The sequence below is a fragment of the Protopterus annectens genome, chromosome 2.part0 (genome assembly GCF_019279795.1).
Source record: "Protopterus annectens isolate FY-2018-M chromosome 2.part0, PAN1.0, whole genome shotgun sequence".
Classification (NCBI taxonomy): Eukaryota; Metazoa; Chordata; order Ceratodontiformes; family Protopteridae; genus Protopterus; species Protopterus annectens.
In genome coordinates, this window is record NC_056728.1 from 1,152,550,569 (window position 1) to 1,152,571,687 (window position 21,119).

Sequence of the window (21,119 nt, forward strand, 5' to 3'; positions counted from 1 at the left end):
CCTGCGGCCCTACTCGCTCCATCAGCCACATAAGAAAGGAGGCGCATGGAGGAGTTGGCTATGGAGTTAAGGGTAGCCAGCTGAGTGTTCATTTTATCTTGAAAACCCGCAGCTGTAGGGTCCTTCAACATGTCACTCGCTTCTTTAATCAAGTCCCTTTGAAGACGAGTGAAATGGCACAGGTAGTTCAGCGAACGCATAGTAAATGTCGCTGACGAGAACATCCGCTTCCCGTACCTGTCCATGGACCTAGATTCCTTGTTAGGTGGATGGACAGGTACTGAAGGATCAGCTAGTTCCTTCTTAGTGGCAGCAGCTACCACCATAGCATCCACAGAAACTCCTTTTGTCAAGAACTGTTTGTCTGCTGGTGCCGTTATGAATTTTGAGGGTCTCCTGGGAGTGGGGTCCACTGAATCAGGAGCCGTCCATGCCTTTCTAGCTACCACCTGCATGAGGGGGTCAAAGGGGGGAGACACCCAGGAGGTGGAAGGACGAGAGCCAAACGCCTCAAGGTACACAGATTCATCCTCCGAAGGGTTGAGGGCTGGCCAATTTCCCCTCTGTTTGAGGATTTCGAGAATGTCTGCAAAAGAGACATCTTCAGAAGGGGAACGGGGGGAACCCACGGAATCCTCTAAATCTGTGTCAGATGTAATGGACTCAGGTGAGTCAATGTGTTTCCTCTTACACTTCCTCTTCCGAGGGGGCTCTTCTGCCAAATCAGGAGAGGCCTCGGAAGAGGATGATATCCCACAGGGGTTCCTGAGGAGCTGGCTCTCTGCGGTCCGGGATGAGGGAGTGAGTCGACTTGACCTGAGGCACCGTGAGGAGGGGCGGATGGAGCCGACTGTGGAGTAGAGCCAGGCTCTAACACACTCCGCATGACCTCGAACGCACCCCTGTCAGGCAGAGCCAGAGGTCCCCGCTCCGAGAAGCTGAGAACCTCCCTCGGCCCCGACAGTGATGGCTCCGAGGCCGATGGAGCCGAACTCACCAGCGCCGAAGCTCCGAGAGGAAGAGCGGGGTCGGACAAGGGTCCGATGCCACTCACCCCCTCGGAGCCGACGAGGAAGTCCGGCGCCGAGATTCTTCGAAAGAAGAAATCGGAGCCGACGACGGAGCCGAAGACATCTGTATCGGCTCCGACGCTACCACAGCCTCGGTTCCGAAACGCCCCGGCTCCGAGCTCAACGGAGTCGGAGGAGGAACATATTGATGGACAGGGGCAGGCATCGACTGATGAGTCGGGCTCTGAAGCATTTGGGCCAGTGCCTCGGACTTAAGAAGTCGACTCACTACCCTCTGAAGGTCATGATCCGACAGCCTCGATGACCTAGAGGAGTGAGATTTGTGGCTCCGTTCAGACAGCAGAGGAGATGCTGGAGCCGAGTGAACGGAGCCAAGGGATGGAGACCTAGATCTCTTCCTAGATGTCGGCTCCGAAGGTCTGGTCGGAGCCGACAAGGGGATTTCTAATACCTCGGCTCCAGCCGGAGCCGAGGGAACCACAGAAGTTGTAGACTCATCGGCTCCAGCCGGAGCCGATGCAGACGTAGGTTTAACAACCTTAGGTCTCGGCTCAGTTGCTGGAGCCGAGGACCTAGATGCCTTAGAGGGCTTCCCAGAAACAGAAAGGGAATCCTCAGGCTTAAGTAGACCCCTTAAGATCAACTTATTCTTTCTTTCCTGCAGGACCCTGGGACTGAAGCCGTGGCAAACAGCACAGGAGTCCTGCAGGTGCAAAGGCCCCAGGCAGTAGACACAAGAAGTGTGACCGTCTGTCAGAGACATTTTCTGACAGCACGCATCACACTTCTTGAAGCCTGAGACCTTTGTGTCTTTAGACATCCTAGTACAAGAAAGTGTAACCACACACACTCAGTCAGACACACTGATTACACTATCTTATTTTAAAACTCAAAAAATAAAACTATAGCTAAAAGTTTTAATTAAGAGTAACACACACACACCACTAGGGAATGGGGAAAGGCCAGAAGGCCCGAGGGAGAACTTTTAAGTTCTTGTGGGAAAGAAAAACGGGATTTTCTGAAAAACAGGGGTAGAAATCCACTAAACTAAGGGAAAAGTAATTAAACTTAAAAATATATGGGTTTAAGTATCTATCTTCACTGAAAAATACACTTACCAACAAGCCGGTAGAAAAACCAACACCTCGATCGCTGTAGCGGCAAACGAGATCTGAGGTAACTCTAGCCTAGCATTGTGGGATATAAGGGGAGCCTCGAGCCGGTGGAACCAACTCTCAAGCTTTTAGAGTGGCCGAGTCGGAGCCGAGGTCGGCTCCGAACCCATCCAGCAAGAATGAAGGCGAGATAGACAACTTAACATCAAAGAATACTCAACCAGTGAAAAGGGACTCCTCTCAATCCACTAGGACAGGGGGGACAAAGGGTGGGACGCAAGAAAGAAGGTAAGATGAAAACAACTAACATGGAACGTTATGGTAGGTACATAACTTCTTTATGTTAAGTTGTCTATCTCGCCTTCATTCTTGCTGGTTGGGACAGCGTCCCTAGCACCTAATATCCTGGGTGGCTCAGTGGAACAGACTCTTCAGAACAGTGGAACCAAAATCAGCTCTGCTCCGGGAGACCATATCCACCTTGTAATGAGAAATAAAGGTATGAGGATTTGCCCACGTAACAGCTGCACATATGGAATCCATGGACAACCTAGACTGGAAAGCTACAGAGGTGGCTAATGCCCTAGTAGAATGACCTTTTGGTTTAGATGGTAATTCCTTATCCCGTAACGGATAAATAAATGAAATAGTATGGGATAGCCATCTAGATAAAGTAACCTTGGAAACTGGGAGACTTTGTTTGTTTAAGGCATAAGACGGAAACAATTGGTCTGATTTTCTTATTTCTTTAGTTCTATAAAGGTAAAAACGCAATTGCCTGTGCACGTCCAATTGAAGTTTGTACTCTTACTTGTTGCTATGATTGGGGAAGAAAACGGGGAGATCTACAGATTGATTTAAATTATGTTCGGAGCAGACTTTGGGAAGAAATGAAGGATTTGTCCTCAGAGAAACTCTATCCCTATGAAAAACCAGATAAGGGGGACGGACACATAGTGCCTGTAGTTCTGAAACTTGTCTGGCTGAAGTAATAGCAACCAGAAAGAGTGTTTTCCAAGAGAGATCTGATGGAACATGATGCTGCTGGTTCAAAAGGAGGCAAAATTAAGGATGTTAGGACTAGATTAAGGTCCCAGGGAGGATGGGGGTCTCACACTGGAGGTCTAAGAAGAGAAGTCCCTCTCAAAAAGGCTTTACAGAGCTTGTGAGACATGATGCTTGAATTCTGTAACCCAATGTGAAAATTCGAAATGGCTGCTAATTGCACCCTAATGGTAGCGGAAGCGGCTCCAGAGTAAAACAGTTGTGCTAGGAACTCTAGGATCTCATGGACTGGGGCTGAGAAGGTATCCACATTCCTAGACTCAGCCCAATAAGAAAAACGTTTCCATTTGCTAGCATAAATAGTCCTGGTGGTGGACTTATGTGAGGAAACGATAATCTCATGGACTGTTGTGGAAATGCTAGGGAGCCTGGCTAAGGGTTGGAAGTGGAGCAACCAAGCTGTGAGCTGGAGAGTCTGAAGGGACTGATGCAACCCACCTGATTGATGAACCAGTAGATCTGGAATCAGGTTCAGAGTCCAGGGCTGATCGAGAAGATAGATGTGTAGGAACGGAAACCAAATCTGTAGAGGCCAGTAGGGGGCAATGAGGATCATTTTGCAACCCAACAATTTTGCGTTCTATATGATTCTTGGTATAAAAGGAAAGGGAGGAAATGCATAAAGGAGTCCCTGAGGTCACTTGTGGACTACAGCGTCCCTGGGTAGGTGACCTGGAAGCGGAAGAAGGGAGAAGTAGTTGCTGCATTTGCTGTTGAATGGGGTGGCAAAAAGATCGCAGCAAGGCTGTCCCCATTTGCGGAAGATCAGGTCCGTAACTTCCTGATTCAGAGACCACTCGTGAGGCATGAGGATAGCTCTGCTGAGCCTGTCCACTATGACACTGGATCTCCCAGGGATGTGCGTCGCAATTAGAAAACGTTGGGGGGGAAATCGCCCACTGCCACAGTCTGAGTGCTTCTCGACACAAGGGGTAAGATTTGGTCCCGCCCTGTTTGTTGATGTACCACACTACTGACATATTGTCTGTTTGGATTGCAATGGTTCCAGAAGGAAGAGAGTCTTGAAGGGCTTGCAACGCTAGGAGCATGGCTCTCATCCCTAGGACATTTATGTGCAGATGGTACTCGTGAGGTTGTCAAGTGCCTTGGACTGTCCTGCCTAGGATAATGCCCCCCCCCCACCCTATCAGGGAGGCGTCTGTGGTCACTGTGGCTAAAGGAGGGGGCTGAATGAAGGCTCTGCCCTGAGACACTAGTGGGGAGACCATCCACCAGGAAAGGTGCATTTTGCATGCTTCTGTAATCAGGATCATGTGAGACATGGGTAGCTCTTGGAAAGACCACTGTGTGAAAAGAAGCCACTGAAGAATCCTCATATGGAAGAAGGAGGATGGCAGCTGCCATGGAGCCTAGAGTTTGAAGGACATATTTGACTTGTATCTTCTTGCTCTGCATTAGAACTTGCACTTGACGACGATTACTGGACACTCTTTCCAGTGGTAACCTTGCGGACATTTCCTTTGTGTTTAATTCTGCTCCTATGTAAGTGATAGACAGAGGGCAACAAGGCAGATTTTTCGAAATTTATGGTAATACCTATCTGGGTGCAAAAAGTGATTGTGTAATCCTGTGCTTGTATGAGTTGATGCCTGATGGCAGCAGTGAGGAGCCAGTCATCTAGATATGGAAACACCTGGAATCCTTGATGTCTCAGGTGAGCCGTGACCACTGCCATACATTTGGTGAACACCCTGGGGGCTGTGGTGAGACCAAAGGGCAGAGCTCTGAACTGGTAATGACTGGCACGCACTCGAAAGTGAAGAAATCTCCTGGAACGTCTGCCCATCTTGATATGGTAGTACGCATCCTGAAGATCTATTGAGCACATCCAATTGTCCTGACCCAGAAAGGGTAGAATGGACTGTGGCGTGACCATCCAAAACTTTGTTCTTTGTACAGATCTGTTTAATCTGCTGAGATCCAGAATGGGTCTCCAGTCCCCTGTCTTTTTTGGTACCAAAAAGAACCTTGAGTAAATTCCTGATCCGAGCTGGTCTGCGGGGACCTCTTGGATGGCTCTCTTTCTTAGCAGTTTTGAAACTTCTATAACTGCTTGCTCCCTCAGATTGGGTGGAACATCTGGAAGGGCCTTTTTTGATTGTAGGGGGCATCGAAGAAAGGGGATTCTGTAACCTCCAGATATAATGGATAGTACTCATCTGTCTTTTGTTAATTTTTGCCAGGCTCTTGGGTACAGTGAAAGTCTTCCCCAGACTGCCTCCAGAGTCGAGCAGCCGGGCAACCCATCAGGGATGTTGGAAGGGCTTGTCAGAGAAGGATTCTCTGTTGCCCTGGTTCTGCGGACCCCCTCTGCTATGAGGGCGGCGTCTACTATTGTTATTTCACCCTCTGCCTCTGGAGGAAGAATCACTACGTGTGTCAGGCAAGGCTCCCTGAGATTTGCGGAACCACATTTTCCCACTCCTCTGACCCTTGGGGAAGTGTCTTGAGGGAGTGGAAAAACAGACTCCCATGGCAGAGAGAGTCCTGCCGTCTTGCTCACACCTAATCAAAGTGTCTTTCACCTGTGGCCCAAAGAGAAAGGAGCCATCAAAGGGGGTGTTGGTGAAGGACGCTTGAAAGGGTTCCGCAAAATTACACAGCAGCATCCAAGCATGCCTCCTGAGGGCCACAGCAGTGCCCGCGGCTCTACTCGCTCCATCGGCAGCAAAGGAAATGAGCCTCATGGAGGAGTTGACTAAGGAATTAAGAGTCGCTAGCTGGGAAGTTACTTTGGCTTGAACTCCCTCAGCTGTAGGATCTTGAAGGGCATCTCCTAGCTCTTTTAGGAGATCCCTCTGAAGACGAGTAAAGTGACATAAGTAGTTCAGAGACCTCATGGAGAAGGTCGCTGAAGCAAACATTCGCTTTCCGTATCTGTCCATTGTCCTAGACTCCTTGCTAGGAGGATGAACAGATGAAGAGGTCTCTGCCATCTCTTTTTTGGTGGCGGCTGCTACCACCATGGCATCAATGAGCACACCCTTAGAAAGAAACTGCTTATCCTGGGGGGCTGTAATGAAATTATTTGGTCTCCTCTGAGTTGCTTCCACTGTGTCCGGATCTGACCAAGCCTTCTGAGCCACTACAGACATGAGTGGATCGAAAGGCGAAGAAACCCAGAAGGTGGAAGGTCGGGAACCGAAAGCATCCAGGAATACAGACTCATCCTTTGTGGGGGCTAGGGGAGTCCAGTTCCCCCTTTGCCTAAGCATTTCAAGGATGTCCATGAATGAAACATCTTCAGAGGGGAATCTCGGGGACCCTTCCGAATCATCTAAGTCCGTATCAGAAGTGACAGACTCCGGGAAGTCAATGTGCTTCCTCTTGCACTTCTTCCGAGGGGGCTCCTCTGAAAGATCAGGAGAGGCCTCAGAAGAAAAGGAAACGCCAAATGGTGTGTCCTGGACCATCGGTTCCCTACGCTTGGGGACTGGAGGAGGAGCAGAGGTTGGCACAGACACTATAGGGAATGGAGTCGGTGGAGCCGACTCAGGGGACAGCACGCTCCACATGACCTCAAAGACACCTTCATCTCGAGGAAGAGAAAGCTCCGGCTCAAAAGAAACAGGAATCTTTCTTCGCGCCGAGGAGGAAGGCTCTAAGGCTGATGTTGGAGCCGAGCTCAACTGCGCCGAAGCTCCGAGAGGGAGAACGGGGTCAGACAAGGGTCCGATGCCACTACCCCCGGAGCCGATGAGGAAGCTCTGGTGACCAGATTCCTCGGTCGAAGGAAGTATCGAGGTAATCGGAGCCGAGGTCGGAACCAAAGAGGATATGGTGATCGGAGCTGACGGTTCCACTACTCAAACCCCAACGAACTCCGGCTCCGAACTCATTGGAGTCAGAGGAGGAATATCAAGTGAAGTGGACGGAGCCGATACCTGTTGAGGAGGGCTAGACAATAATTTAGCTAGTGCCTGCGACTTTAGCAACCTACTGACTACTCTCTCCACATCATTATCCGACAGCCTAGAGAACCGGGAGGAGGAGTGAGAGGACCGGTGGCTAGTCTCACTTTGAAGCAATGGAGACTGAGGAGCTGACTCTAAGGAAGGGGATCTCAGCCTCTTGTTACTCCGCGATGGCTCCGAAACATCCGATGGAGCCGACAGGGAGGTTGATTTGGCGGTGCCAGCCGGAACCGACTTAGAAGGTAAATTAAGCACAGGAGTCAGCTCCGAGGATGTAGCTGAAGGCTTAGTGGACTTTGGGGATTTCACTGGCTGTGAACTCTTTCCCGGTGAATCCTGGGGTTTTAACAGACCCCTAAGAATTAGTTTGTTCTTACGCTCCTGCAGGACTCTTGGACTAAAAGCATGGCAAACAGAGCAAGAGTCCTGCAGGTGAAGAGCACCTAAACAGTAGATGCAACTAGTGTGCCCATCTGTCAGAGACATTTTCTGACAGCATTAGTCACTTCTTAAAACCAGAAACCTTAACTTCCTTAGACATGCTGTACTAAGAAAAAGGAGGACTAAAGTAACTACTGACAAAAAAAAAACAGTACTAACCTAGACAAACACACCAGTACTATGCTAACTACAATAATTTTCTTTTTTTTTTATAACAATAAGAGAAAAAGGAGAGCCTCTAAGTTAAACGGCTAACCTAGTGATGGGGGAGGGGCGGGGAGAACTCTCTAACTTAAACGAGTTGTAACACAAGGGCAACATACAAGAAAAAAATAACAGCAACAAGTACAACTATTCTAAACAGAAAAGAAATACTACAAAAAAATTTAAATTTAGAAGGAAACTTTACACAAAAAGCTAAATATACGACACCCTTACAGTTGAAGCGGCAAACGAGATCTGGGTAGCTATCGCTAGGCATTATGGGATAAGGGGTAGCCTCGAGCCAGTAAACAGCTCTCGAGCTATTGAAGATGGCCGAGTCGGAGCCGATCCCAACCATCAAGAATGAAGGTGAGATAGACAACTTAACATCTACATATTTCCCTGTCTCTGTGCTATGTCATGCAGGTGGAGACAAATTCTTCGGCCAAAGTATGCGAGAAGTTCAGCTTAAAAAAAGTGGGTTGTCTTTCCCTTCCTTTGATTCCAATGCAAGGAAATTAAGGTTTTATAAAAGTACAGGTTCATAGGTAGGTACTAGGCTATCTGCCCAAGGGCATTTATAAGCCTAGCCAGAGTGTCAGCTTTCGCCGCCCCATTGATTAACTGAGCCTCTGTCAAGAAGAGCCAATGAAGTGATCCCAGGGGTGTATTTTCTGTTACCCACCCACTCATCAAGGTTTCTCTTGAAGAGTGTTAGTGAGGGGCTCTGCCTAATGTAGTTAGGAATTTTGTTCCAAAGCATGGAGAATCTCTGTGACAGGAATCTATCCCTCCATCATGTTCTATTTATTGTTGTGGCGAAGTTTAGCTCACTAGAGAGAGTGGCTCGCAGTGACTTGGATTTCTTTAGGTGGCACATGTCCATCAATTCTGAGTTGGACATGGCTTTGTAAGTCAGGCAGAGATCACCTCTGAGTAAGCGATATGCCACTGAGTACAGCTGAAGTTTTTCCAGTCAGGCTGCATAGGACATATGTTTGAGACCAGTAATCCTCTTGGTGAGGTACTTTTGTGGTCTTTCCAGCTGTTGGAAGTGTCTTGTGAGGTACATCCCAAACGGGGCATTGTACTCTATAATGGGCCTGATGAGTGATGAGTAGAGGGGCACTATAACCTCTTTATTTCTCGATGCTATTAAAAAAAAAATAAGGCATCGCATCTAGATCTAAGGATGTTATAATTCCATTATACTTGGCCCTCATCGGTTTAGAGACTGACCTGTAAGCCTGGCACAGGTCACCCCTTAGCAACCTATAGGAGACGGAATACAGCGACAGGGCTTTCAATCTTTCTCCTCAAGACTTGTTTTGTTTAATATGCATGAGAATTGGCAGTGGATATGAACTGAGGCTTGTTTGAAAAGCTAAAAGTTACTTATTGTGAGTTAAATTACAGGAAGGCTTTTTTGCACTTAAACAATATTGGAACCATACTGTAGGGAGAAAAACAACCTAAGGGTCGAGTTAAACTGTAGGCAAGGGTGGACTTTAACAGTTGAGCCTCATCTTCCTCTAACCTTGGCATTATTAAGTCTTCCATAAATATTTAAATTTGTGCCTTTTCTTGATTTCTTAATTCCTCTGCTGTATACAAAAGTTCATACTATTTCAGAATTCTGATACCTCTATACAATCCCTTGCAACTTTACTTGTCATAGGCTCACTATATTTAACCATAACCCTTTCAACTTCCTATTGTCGAAGCCATTGTGCTAATTTTTTTTCGATGTACAGCTGTCTTAAAAATAGCTGCTTAACAGCAACTTTACAATCTCATGTATATTATACAAATACTCCTTTATTTTCCTTTTAACACAATCTATTTGATCCTCCTTTTGTTCTGTGAGGTTCCCTTTCATCTGCAATACTTCAAAGTTTGTCAACCCCTGTAAATAATTCTTATTCTTTTTACTTACTTCCTATGACTTTATTTCTATCATTTTAAAAGTTCATTTTATCCCACTCACTAACTCTCTCTCCCCAAGTAACTTCTAGCTTTTCAAACAAGCCTCAGTTCATATCCACTGCCAATTCCCTACATTCCTCTTTTTAACAAATACACTGGATGCACCAGTGCTTCATGTTTTCATCATCACCCTGCATTTACCTTATTTTTTATTGAAGCATGACTTAATACAGTTAATTAATGAATAGCAAAGCTTTCAATTAAATACAAGTGCTCCTGTTGATTATCATTTCTATCTAATCTAGTCCAGTTATTGCATCTTGGGGAATAAATAAATTATTAGTTCCTGTTAATAAACTCAGTTTCCATACCAAACATTCTCATCTCATACACTTCAAAAATGTACGTTTTTGTTATATTTCCCTTTAAGGGCCTCATGAAATATCCTCACTATTACAAATCAGATTCCAAACCCAACCTTCAATATTCCCTGCTGAAAGCTTATTTGTCCAAAAATTTCCCCAAAGTCCCCATCCTTAAATATTCTCTGCTGAAAGCCTATTTGTCCTAAAATTCTACAAAGCTCCACAACAGCAGCTTTAAATAGAATATAAAAGACATGCCAGCATAATCCTCTTTCCTTGCCAACAACCCCTTACCACCACAAATCTATTATTATGGTCTCCACCCTGCCACTTCTATTACTATGAGATCCCCCCCACAACCAGTATTATTCTCCTTCTCTTTTGTCCCAGACATTCTGCTGAATGTCCATCCTGAAATCCTTTCTTCTTCATATTCTCATGCTTATTTCTACTCAAGAGTGTTTCATAACACTATCTGCACCCTAAACATCTTACCATAATTCAATGCTCTCTGCTGTTGTCTATACCTTTAAAGTCATTTACATTTCACATTAACAGTAACTAAGCAGCCATTCTGATAAAAGGCTACTCACATACATTATATGCAAAGTTAGTAGGAGTTATTGATGAAAACCTGAAGTTTGACAACCATACTAAAACAAGGTAAAAAGAAAATCCATGAAAAAGTAGGTGCCCTCTAAACATTATCATAGCCAATAGAAAATGTCATGTTAATGTCTCAGCATCTCTTCTCATTCCCAACACTCCTTTATGTCGATCCCACACTAACAAACTTGCAAGCCACCCAATTCTTACTTGAGCAATACTACAATAAAATAGCAAACTTTGCTACAAATCATCACTACAGGACATGCCACTGCACTGCATTAAAGTAATTTTGGTGGCTAGAATTAAAACAGTATTTAACTTCCGTTCATCTTTGTACCAACAAGTTAAAAGGAACCTGACAAGTGTCCAAGTTTAAAAAATGTCTTCCAGCACTCCTGCCCCAGTACATCACGATGTTCTACAGATAAAATGCTAGTAAAAGTTACTAAATCAAATAATAAGCTAAAACGATACTCCAGCCACCAATCTAAAATATGGAATTTCCTACCTCAGTCTCTCAGGCAGTTAGAGAACAATAAGTCTTTTAAACCACAGCTAAAGGACTACCTACAGAACAACTGGCTATGCTCTTGCACCTCTCCAGGTTAACCTAAATAGTTTTTCTCTCTCTACAATCAGTTTTACTTACACTTCTCTATTTTTTTCCTTATCAAACTATTTTCCAAACACTAATGCTATCCTGTAATTATTTTATCAAGTAAAACAAACAAAACTATATAGATCTTATTGTGAATGCCGGACTCTCACATCAGTTTTTACTGTTACTAGCTAAATGCGCCAACAACTATTTTATCAATTCAAATTTTTTTTCATACTATAAAATATAATTTTTGTTTCTATGTTTTTGTACTTTAATTTTTATCTAATTTATAATGACATCAACTGCACTATTTATTTTTTTTCCAAAATGCATGTTTATAACTGCATTATTTTATGTGGAGATTTTCTCTCAGGGCCTTTGTTGAAAAGGGGCAGAGATTATCTACCCGGTTAGTCCATCTTGGTAAACAAATGCAATAAATAAATAAACCAAAAACATATATTCATACTTAGGTTATTTTTGAAAGTGTTTCCAACTTGCAGCTTACATGCATGCACCAACGTTGGCCAGGACGATCTTGTATGTAGTTGCTTCTCAACTTTACTTGAACCCTCGTCATATTTTCACAGACTTTTCACTTCAATACACTCAATAAGGAAAAAATAAATATGTTTTAACCCCCTCAAAATCCCTTACAACACAAAACTATATGCACTTTCCAAAAATGAAGTTTACTCCTCTAAACAGGAGCAACCACTCTTGATCGAATGCTGCATCTACATACTACCTATCATACAGTTAGGTAGAACCAAGCTGCAATACATTCTAGAGTCTGTTGTCTCATTACACAGATTGATATCTTGTTAGCATCACAGATGAGGACAACAACTTGCATGCTTACAGTAAACTATAACTTTTAGCATTAAGAAAAAGTGCACACGCTACCTTTAAACTAAATTGTGCACTGCTATATTTAATGAATGAAAGTACTAAGGCTGCCAGGAAGCAACTGCTTGTATTACTATTCACTTCCCACAGTTTCAAAAAACTTTATGAACTGCTTTTCCAATTTTCCCTTTAAAAGTTAATTATGTTGTATGCTGTACATTTCATTCAGAACACACTCAAGACCTTCTTTGGTTTACTGCTTGCACCTGCAGGTTCCTGGTTTTTAACAAAAAACATTTGCTTAGAAAAAATAGCTAGCAACTTTACAAATGCAAGAAAAAAATCCTTACAAATATTTTGCTCAGAACATACTGGTCAAACCTTTCATGATTACTTGATTGGATCCATCTGTTCCTTGTCTCCATCTGCAGGTGCTAATGGATAAACTGCTAATAAGTTTGCAACTGCAAGAAAGAACTACAATTTCCATGTTTTAAAGCATTTTTTTCTTGTTTTTCAAGCCTATTTAAAAATGTTTATAGCTCAAACTAAGGACATTCATCTGGACATCCACCTCTATAAAAATAATGGGAAATTATAATATTTAACTCTTTGTATAATACAATCAGTATATTTTTACATCCCTGGCAGTTCAAGATCATAATATTTTCTTAACTTTAACTTGCTTCTTTCCACCCTTTTTCATGCTGTTAAAATGTAAAGCATACATTCATTACAATTAAGGAAAATCACTTTCTTACTTTACTATAACTATCTTACATAGCAGTCACTGATGAAAATTCCCTGACCTCACGTTTAGAACACCAATGACTGCATACTACAAGGAACTGCTTTAAAATATTACATGAAATTTGCATTGTGAATTTTTTATACAAACTTTAACAAGAACATTTTTTTTTTACTTACAGTTAGTTCTTCAGTCCCTTCAATGTCCTTCTAAAGCACTAGTGACAACATTGGGTTCACTGGTTTATAGTTCTCCCACCAGTTTAACACAGACAAACTTTCAGCCTTTTACAGCCACATCTTGCAGAAACACATTTCACATAAACTCTAAATCTAATAGTATTGATGTTTTACAATTCTCCCATTTTTATGGTACAACAGAAAATCACCAGCTTTCTGTGTGCTCTGTCATCTAACTCTGTTATTTTGTAACAGTTCATGAAAAGCTTCATGTTCAGCCAGTCTTTCATTGGCTTCATCCTCTGACTTCTGCATTTTTGTCAGCTTAACTGAATAGCTATGTAAAGCTTCGTCTAGTTTTCCAGACTTTGTAATTTAACTTTATTTGCAGGAACAGCCTGGTTATATTCTTCAGTGTCTCCGTTTTTTTTCCCCAATACCTCAGACTGCATTTTTTCCCTCTGAATCACTGGAAGTCATCTTCTATACTAAAGTTGAACCTTGAACAGAATTTTGCTGAACAGTTTCAATGTTCTTCATTGCCAGACCTTTATTTCTTCTTTTATTTTCTAGCTAATTTTATCTACCTTTCTCCAAAGGTCTTCTTTGCTGGCACCGAAGCATGTACTTACTATCCAGTAACTGAATATTACCCAAACTGAAAACTTCTACTACCTTCTTGACAATTTCTCACTTTTCACAATGTGATAGTTTTCATCAACTTGTTACTTGGTATGTAGCTATTCTGGAAGTCGCAAGTTATTTTACATTATGTCAGTAACAAAGGAAAACGGTGTGGTACTCAGTGTAAACCGTATGCATGCCACTTTCAGAACTGCATTTTACCTTAGCAGAAGGTACAAAAAATCACAAATTAGAAAGTGAGAAAGCTCACACCAAGGCTGAGATTTTTTCCTCCTCACAATGGCATTTTCAAAATATGTCTTACAGTTAAAAAGAATGAAATGATGTATTATTTTCTCCCTTTCTAGACAAAAATGGGTATTAATCTCTGTATTTTACACAGATGATGTATTGATTCCTTCGAAAGGACTTCTGTTAATCTGAAAGCTCAAGTAACAGACCTATGCTGATCTATGTTGATCCAATAAAATGCATCACATCACCTCTGTGTTTTAGCATTTAAACAATTAATGCATAATTATTCAGGATAAGGAATAAGCTGCAAAATATGAAAAAATACTTCTGCAAACTGAGAAGCAACAATAAGGTACAGAAACGACTGAGTGGCACTAAGAACTTTTGATGACATGCGGCTATGTGACTTATGGCACATGCACAGAACTGCCACCACTGCCAAACAATGCACCTTTGTGACAGGGCATACAGTGACTAAGGGGGGAAAATCAGCCATACAGATACACACAACCACTGAGACACATTGATTAGCAGCCAGGTAACCAAGGTGCCATATACAAGCATACATACTGATTCCATAATAATTTTGATCTTATCCTATAACAAAAACTGGGTATATTATAGGTATGAATAGAATTCAAAAAGACTTACCCATTAAACTGTAGCCTAGACTGTGTCTGAATCCCAGTAGTTGCTGTAAAGGCTGTATTGCTTGCAATAGAAACGTATGCGGACTGAGGTAACTATAATAAAGGAAAAGACTATGGTTACCAACATACTAAACAAGATGATTACCTTTGCAATAACTCTTACCATTTCAGGGCTTGCCAATCATCATATTCCAAGCTAATCTAATTTGTTCCACTTTCTTCATGTATACAGAAACTGCACACCAGTGGAAATGCATCACCAAGCTCATGTAGTTTGATGAACATCCTTACTAGCTTCAAAGTACACTGTCATACATTTTGGTAACTAGAATTTACAGCATGGGTATCCTATGCAGCCAATAATGCTTGACAGCATAGGGATCACTCACACATGATGGACAGCAAAGGGGTATTGTGACAGATCTCTCAAATGTCCCTGTTTTAGAGGAACATTCCTATTTTCAGGCCTGATTTAAACAATTATCTGAATCCACCTTTATCATTCACAATCTTTGAAATCAGAACACTACATGATGAACATAATAGGATACCAATAAGTTAAAGAAAGAGGACACTCGCCTTACATGTCCCTTTTTCAGAAACAAAAAAAAAAAGACCTTGTGTTGTACAATTCTGCAACACAATTCATTAAAGTGTATAGACTTTACACACACTGATAATGTCGGTATTTTTCCATCATTTTTGTCACTCTTTTTTAAGCACTTGTTTAAGAGTAGTACCCCACATTCCTACCTGAAGTGGGAAGAGTTGTGTGCTATTTGGTATTCAAATTTTATGCTAATTAGATTCCAGATCTTTGGGTGGATGCATCTATTTTTCAAGGGCCTTTGTTTCTATTTTCAGTGTCTGCAGGTTGAGAGGTAGGTATGGTAAAGCCCAATGCCACATGAGAACAGTTTCTATACTCTTCAAAAGTCAGTAATTTCTCAAAATTGCTAATCTGGGAAAGCATTATTTTGCTTAGAAAATGGAGACACTATCATCATGAAGTGAGACAGATTAAGTACAGTTGTCTACGGAGCTCACCATGAATAACAAGTATGTTCTTACTGTACAGCCGGATCAACAAGAAGATCCTCTGTATACTTTTTTTTTTTTTGAAACTGTAAATCATTTTAATGTTTGTGTCTGACAGCATTCCCTTCCTGCTTTTACACTCCTGAGAGATCAAGGTTACGAATGCAGACCATTCAAATGTCAACAAGTAAATGTCAGTAATGTCCAACAAAAGAAAATTGAAAACTGGTGCACAAAGACTTATCGATCAGTTTTACAGCAAATTCCTTGGGTACAAAAATCAAACCTGAGGGTAGCAATTTGTCTTATTCAAACTAGGTGAATGAATAGTCGAATGTTCAACAGTCTGAACTATCAAGTAGCTTTGCTTTAGCATTCTCTGTAGTCCTTGCTACCTGTAATTCCTTGTGGTGTAACTCCAGTAGTAGATCTAATATCCAATCTTGCCAAGCCACCAGGGCTTCCTTGTAAGATGCTCTGTTAAGTTTCATATCAAGCAATTCTGTTTCTCAAAATCTCCTTAACAGAATTCCAACGAACAAAGGCAAAGATCGCCAAGAATTCAACCTCAGTCGTCCCATATCTTAACATAGTACTCCTGAAACACTGCGAGACTGCAGAAACAAGTTAGACATCTCTACTGATGATCATATGTTACTTGATTACTAACTGCATGAGAGAGTTACGGCTGCACAATCACAGAACAAAACTGACATGACAACAAAGTTGCATCAAGAGTACCTCCTGAAATAATAGCCTTCACAATATAAAACTGTTTATATCTCACAAAGAAACATGCAAACATACTCAAATGCTTTTTGAAGTTTAACCATTCCCAACTGTCCACAACTGTACCTAGTGGTAGAAGAAATACCTTCCTTAACCCATTCTGGACTTCAGGCATCATGCCTTCTCACCAAACACTACTGTATTAGCAAGCACAAAATCTGATTCTCTGGAGTTGCCAGGGCACAGAGAAATACAAAGGTAAATTGTTTTTTATTTAATTTATTTAGCCATTGTTGAGTGGGTTAGTCCTACTAGGTTAGTAGTCTCTTTTCAGAGTCTTCAGAGGAGACCTGAGTTGGTATTTATACTACTAGGGGAAATTTGACCGGATCTTCGAGGACCTTCCTCTACTCTTTAGAGCTGCGAGAAGGTGAAGGTGGTCTACTACAGCAGCAAGGAAGAGGCCTAAGGGAAGCAGCAGCATTGAGAGAGAGAGAAGCTGAGGAGTTTGGAGGTGGAAAATTTGGGAAAAATTTTGTTCAATATGGAGCTTCACAATGTAAAAAAGATTCCTGTAATGTGGATGTTACAAATGAGGAGCATTTAGCTGTCTCCATAGAGAAGAAAGTAAACAAGTCTGTTTAAGTTGTGCATATAATAGAACTGGTGTCAGGAGGGCTTGTAGATGAGGTTCTGTTAAAAATAATGGAGCAGGATGATCCAGGTGACATTTCTGCTGTTTCATGGGGTGAGATGGCAGATGACTCCTCAGCTCTTCCAGAAAAGTTATAAGGAAAAGGAACCAGGTGATGTGGCAACACAGAATGCAGCAGTAACTGAAAATAAAAGAGAAAAGCAGCAACAAACTGAGTAGATGTCTGGTTTTGTGGCAGCAGATAATGCAGTAACTGAAACATATGCAGCAGTAATAGCAGGTTAAAAAGGAGAGCTGCAACAAGCTAAGTAAAACTGCTTTTTTTTAAATAAGAGAAAACCAACTGTGAGAATAAGAACAAAGAATTACACTAACAGATATGAGCGGGACAATTTGGTAACTGTTCTGGGTTTTTATATATTATTCTGTTAGAGGATGTAAAATTCCTGACAAGTGAAGAAAGACTGCAAACAGAAAAATTCTGGTGTGGAAATGATTTAGGAAATGAACATTGCTCTGCAGTATCTGCGTTGTTTAAAAACAAAAGTGAAAATGTGAGATGTAGGAGAAAATGTAAAAAGAAAAGGAAACGTAAAAAATTACATGAAGTGATAAAATGTGGTAAATTAACAGTGTGGAAAAAAGTCAATGGACTTGATGGGGCAGAAACGGATTATTTTGCATTAATGGAAGGTGTTTGGGGTTGCAGATGGTGATACAGTTGTGAGGGTTTTTTCACACCATTTAGCAATATGGATGGAGGTGATGGAAGAAAGGAAATAAATTAAAACAGCAATGGGAATAAAAAGAATAAATGAGACATTATGGAATGAAATTGGAGAGAAAGTATTGCAGTTATGGAAGGATCATATAACCACAACCACTTCTATAACAACTGGTCTGACTATTGGATTGAATTTTAAAAAGTATAAAAATTATTCTGTTCAATGGCAGGATGATGTAAGAAAGGAAGAGAAACTGTATAGGAATGTAGGAGACGATATACAGAACAATAAAACAGAGTAGTAGGACATATAAAAGAAACTGAGAAAAAATAAGGCATTACTGTTTAGGCAGAAATATTTACAAGGGAGGAGGTATCTGCACATTTGGTAAAATAGTAAAAGAACATAGTATAATAACGGAAAAGAAAATGTGAGAGGAGCAAGGGATACAATTAAATTATGAGTACTGAAGTATTCTCAGCATGTAGAAAATATGCGCAAGAGTAAAAAGGAAAACAAAAGAAAAAATCCAGAACGAGTTCAAGAAAAATCGGTTATGGAAATTTCTACTAGTGAATTGGATGAAGTACTTAGAAAAGTAAATGCTGATTCAGTATCAGGCTCAGATGGTTTAAAATATGGAATTTACAAAAAATAGTGGAGTAGCAAAAAAAGTATTTTGTAAATGTACTGAATGAACAATTGAAGGAAGGGTTTGTTTATGAAGAAAGATGATTAAATAAATAAATGGAGACCCATCACACTAAACACAGATTTTCATTTTTTTGCAAATAAACCAGAAGATAATAGAAGGAAAGATGAGGGACATTATGAAGAAAGTATATATGCTATAAAAAGGAAGGGATGTCAAGAATTGTTAATGGCTGTGAGAGAAATTGTGAATGATAACACAAGTAATAAGGGAGGGTGTGAAACTTATGGTAGGTGATATTAGCAAGGAATTTGATACAGCAGGACATGATGCTTTGTGGGATGTTATGGAGAACTATGGAACAAGTAGCATAATAAGGAGAATGCTATGTCAGCATATCAAAATAATAGAGTGAGAGCTTTAATCAATGGGTGGCTGAGTAAAGAAATATGTATGAAGTATGGTATAAGACAAGGATGTCCCATGAGTGGAATATTGTTTGCACTGGTAATGAATGCAATAGTGAGTGAAGTAGCTTATAAAATGAAAGATACTCGACATGTGATGCAAAAGGAGGTGATGATTCCATTAGTTTTAACACACACTGAAGATATAATTGTAGTTTCTAAGTACAAAATATAATGAGGGAGGGGGTGTTGGTTTGCCTGAATGGATGTTTAGAGGAAATGGGAATAACTCTGAATAAAGATAAAAGGAAAGGATTAGATTATGCAATGAAAATGTGAGAAAAGTTGGGCATGGGTATTTTTCAATGAATGAGATTTCTTTGCTGGGGATAAAATTTGGAAAAATTATGTAGTTGTGATGCACTGTTTGATAAAACAAAAGAACTACGTCTTCTATGGAGGATGTATAGATTAGTATGTTGAAATCTGTATTAATAGGAAGAACAGCACACATGTCAAATGTTTATATGATCCCACAAAAATATGAAAAGGAAATTGTGCAGCTGGTGCTCTCTTTCATATGGGATTCAAGATTAAAACCAATGAAAAACAGTGCGTTTTACATGGGGGATTGGGATCCAATTGTTTATTTTGATTCTTTAAACTTGTACAGAACATGAAAGTGGTTAAATGAAGAAAATTAATTGTGAGAATGTTTAAATGTTAAGTATAAAAAGTTCTGGGAGATGATGAAAATAAGAAAAACAGAAAGAATATATAAATGAAGAAATTAAAAATTATTAAGAAAAAAAATAGTAACATAGAAAATAAAAACTGATGACAGAAAAAGATAGAAAGATGTGGTATAATAATGTGATGAAACACTATTATGTAAATCCATGGGAAATTTACCAGACGTGATTAAAGCAATTAAAGTCTGGAAAAATAGCATACCAAGATAGTACAGTGTCAATATTTCCTATGGAGACTGGTAATAATTTAGGGGAATATGCCATATAAAAAGAAAGTAAGTTGAAAAAGTGTGTTTATTTTATGGGGAAGAAGAGACAACAGAGCATGTTTTTTGAAATGTAAAAGTGTGATTAAACTATGGAAAAAGCTGTATGAAGAAATTTTTTTTGAGAATGTTAATGACAACATACATATGAATATGATTATGAATGGATATTATAAGAACAAGAAAGAAAGAATATTTGAGGTTGGCAGATAACCCGTATTACAGAAAATAAATTATTTGGAATGAAAGACTGAATGATGTTGTACCTTCGTTGAAGGTTGTGCATCAGGGCCGGCAACTCGGCACATAAAAATCTACTGCCAATCATTAGCGGACCGGAGTTCTGCTGTGGCGACCCCTAACCGGGAAAAGCTGAAAGACACAACATATTGTGAAAAATAAGACTATGGTTGTGGTAAAAGGAGTGGGGGGGGGGGGTCAATTATGGAAGAATAAAGAATAATGAAGATATTATAAGAAAAATTATAAATATTTAAAAAATAGAAATGTGTACACGCGCCTGTAAATACATACATTTTGTAAATAGATGCGTTTTTACTGTTGTATAAAATAAAGGACCTCTTACTCTTTTTGACAGGTGTTGTGGGATCTTTTACATCCATTTGAGTTACTACTAACTCAAGCAGACTGTACCTCGGTTTAACATCTCATGCAAAGAACACACTCAGGAGTGCAGCACCTCCTTATGCGGTACTATAGTGTCAGGAATCGATCTACTTGTTATGGGAACAGAACCCACAACCATTTGCAAGAAAGGAGAGTGTGCTACCAAATGCAAATAATTCAATTAGATACAAAGGGCAATTTGAAAGTTATATACTTGTTTAAAAAGTCTGACTTCACTGATCCTGTCTCCCTTCTACAATTTCAGATACTCAATGAAAAGAAATTACATTTTTTGCAAACACCTCATGCTAAGCTGCATAGTTTTAATGTAAGCTAATACTGTTGCTCGCTTGGGGAGGGGGCTGTCAGGCCACTAACATTCATCAACATCAACTCCCGTTTTCCATTTTTCCATGGAGTCAGGGTGTCACCATCAACTGTCACCGTCCATCTCAGTTCAGAGCTACTCTCCTACCTACTATGAGAGTCAAGCCAAACTCTCACGGAATCCATCCACCTCTTGCCTAGATGCTCCTGCCTCCTCTTGCATTCTACCAAATTGTCTACCTCTTTCCTGCACTTGTGACCAACCCACCATTATCTCTTCTCCTTGACCTTCTCTGCAATGGAGGTTACTTTAATTTCACACCTGATGTTCTCATTTCATCTGT

General features: G+C 40.9%; 1 protein-coding gene across 9 annotated transcripts in view; it reads right to left on the reverse strand.

The window, feature by feature from the left end:
- The window catches only part of LIN54 (lin-54 DREAM MuvB core complex component), a 1,508,411-nt gene that overhangs the window by 375,504 nt on the left and 1,111,788 nt on the right, over positions 1-21,119 (reverse strand). For all 9 annotated transcript variants that reach the window (XM_044061349.1, XM_044061353.1, XM_044061352.1 and 6 more), the window contains one exon: positions 14,599-14,690. In XM_044061349.1, the coding sequence (XP_043917284.1) occupies positions 14,599-14,690 (92 nt within the window). The remainder of the gene's footprint in view (positions 1-14,598; positions 14,691-21,119) is intronic.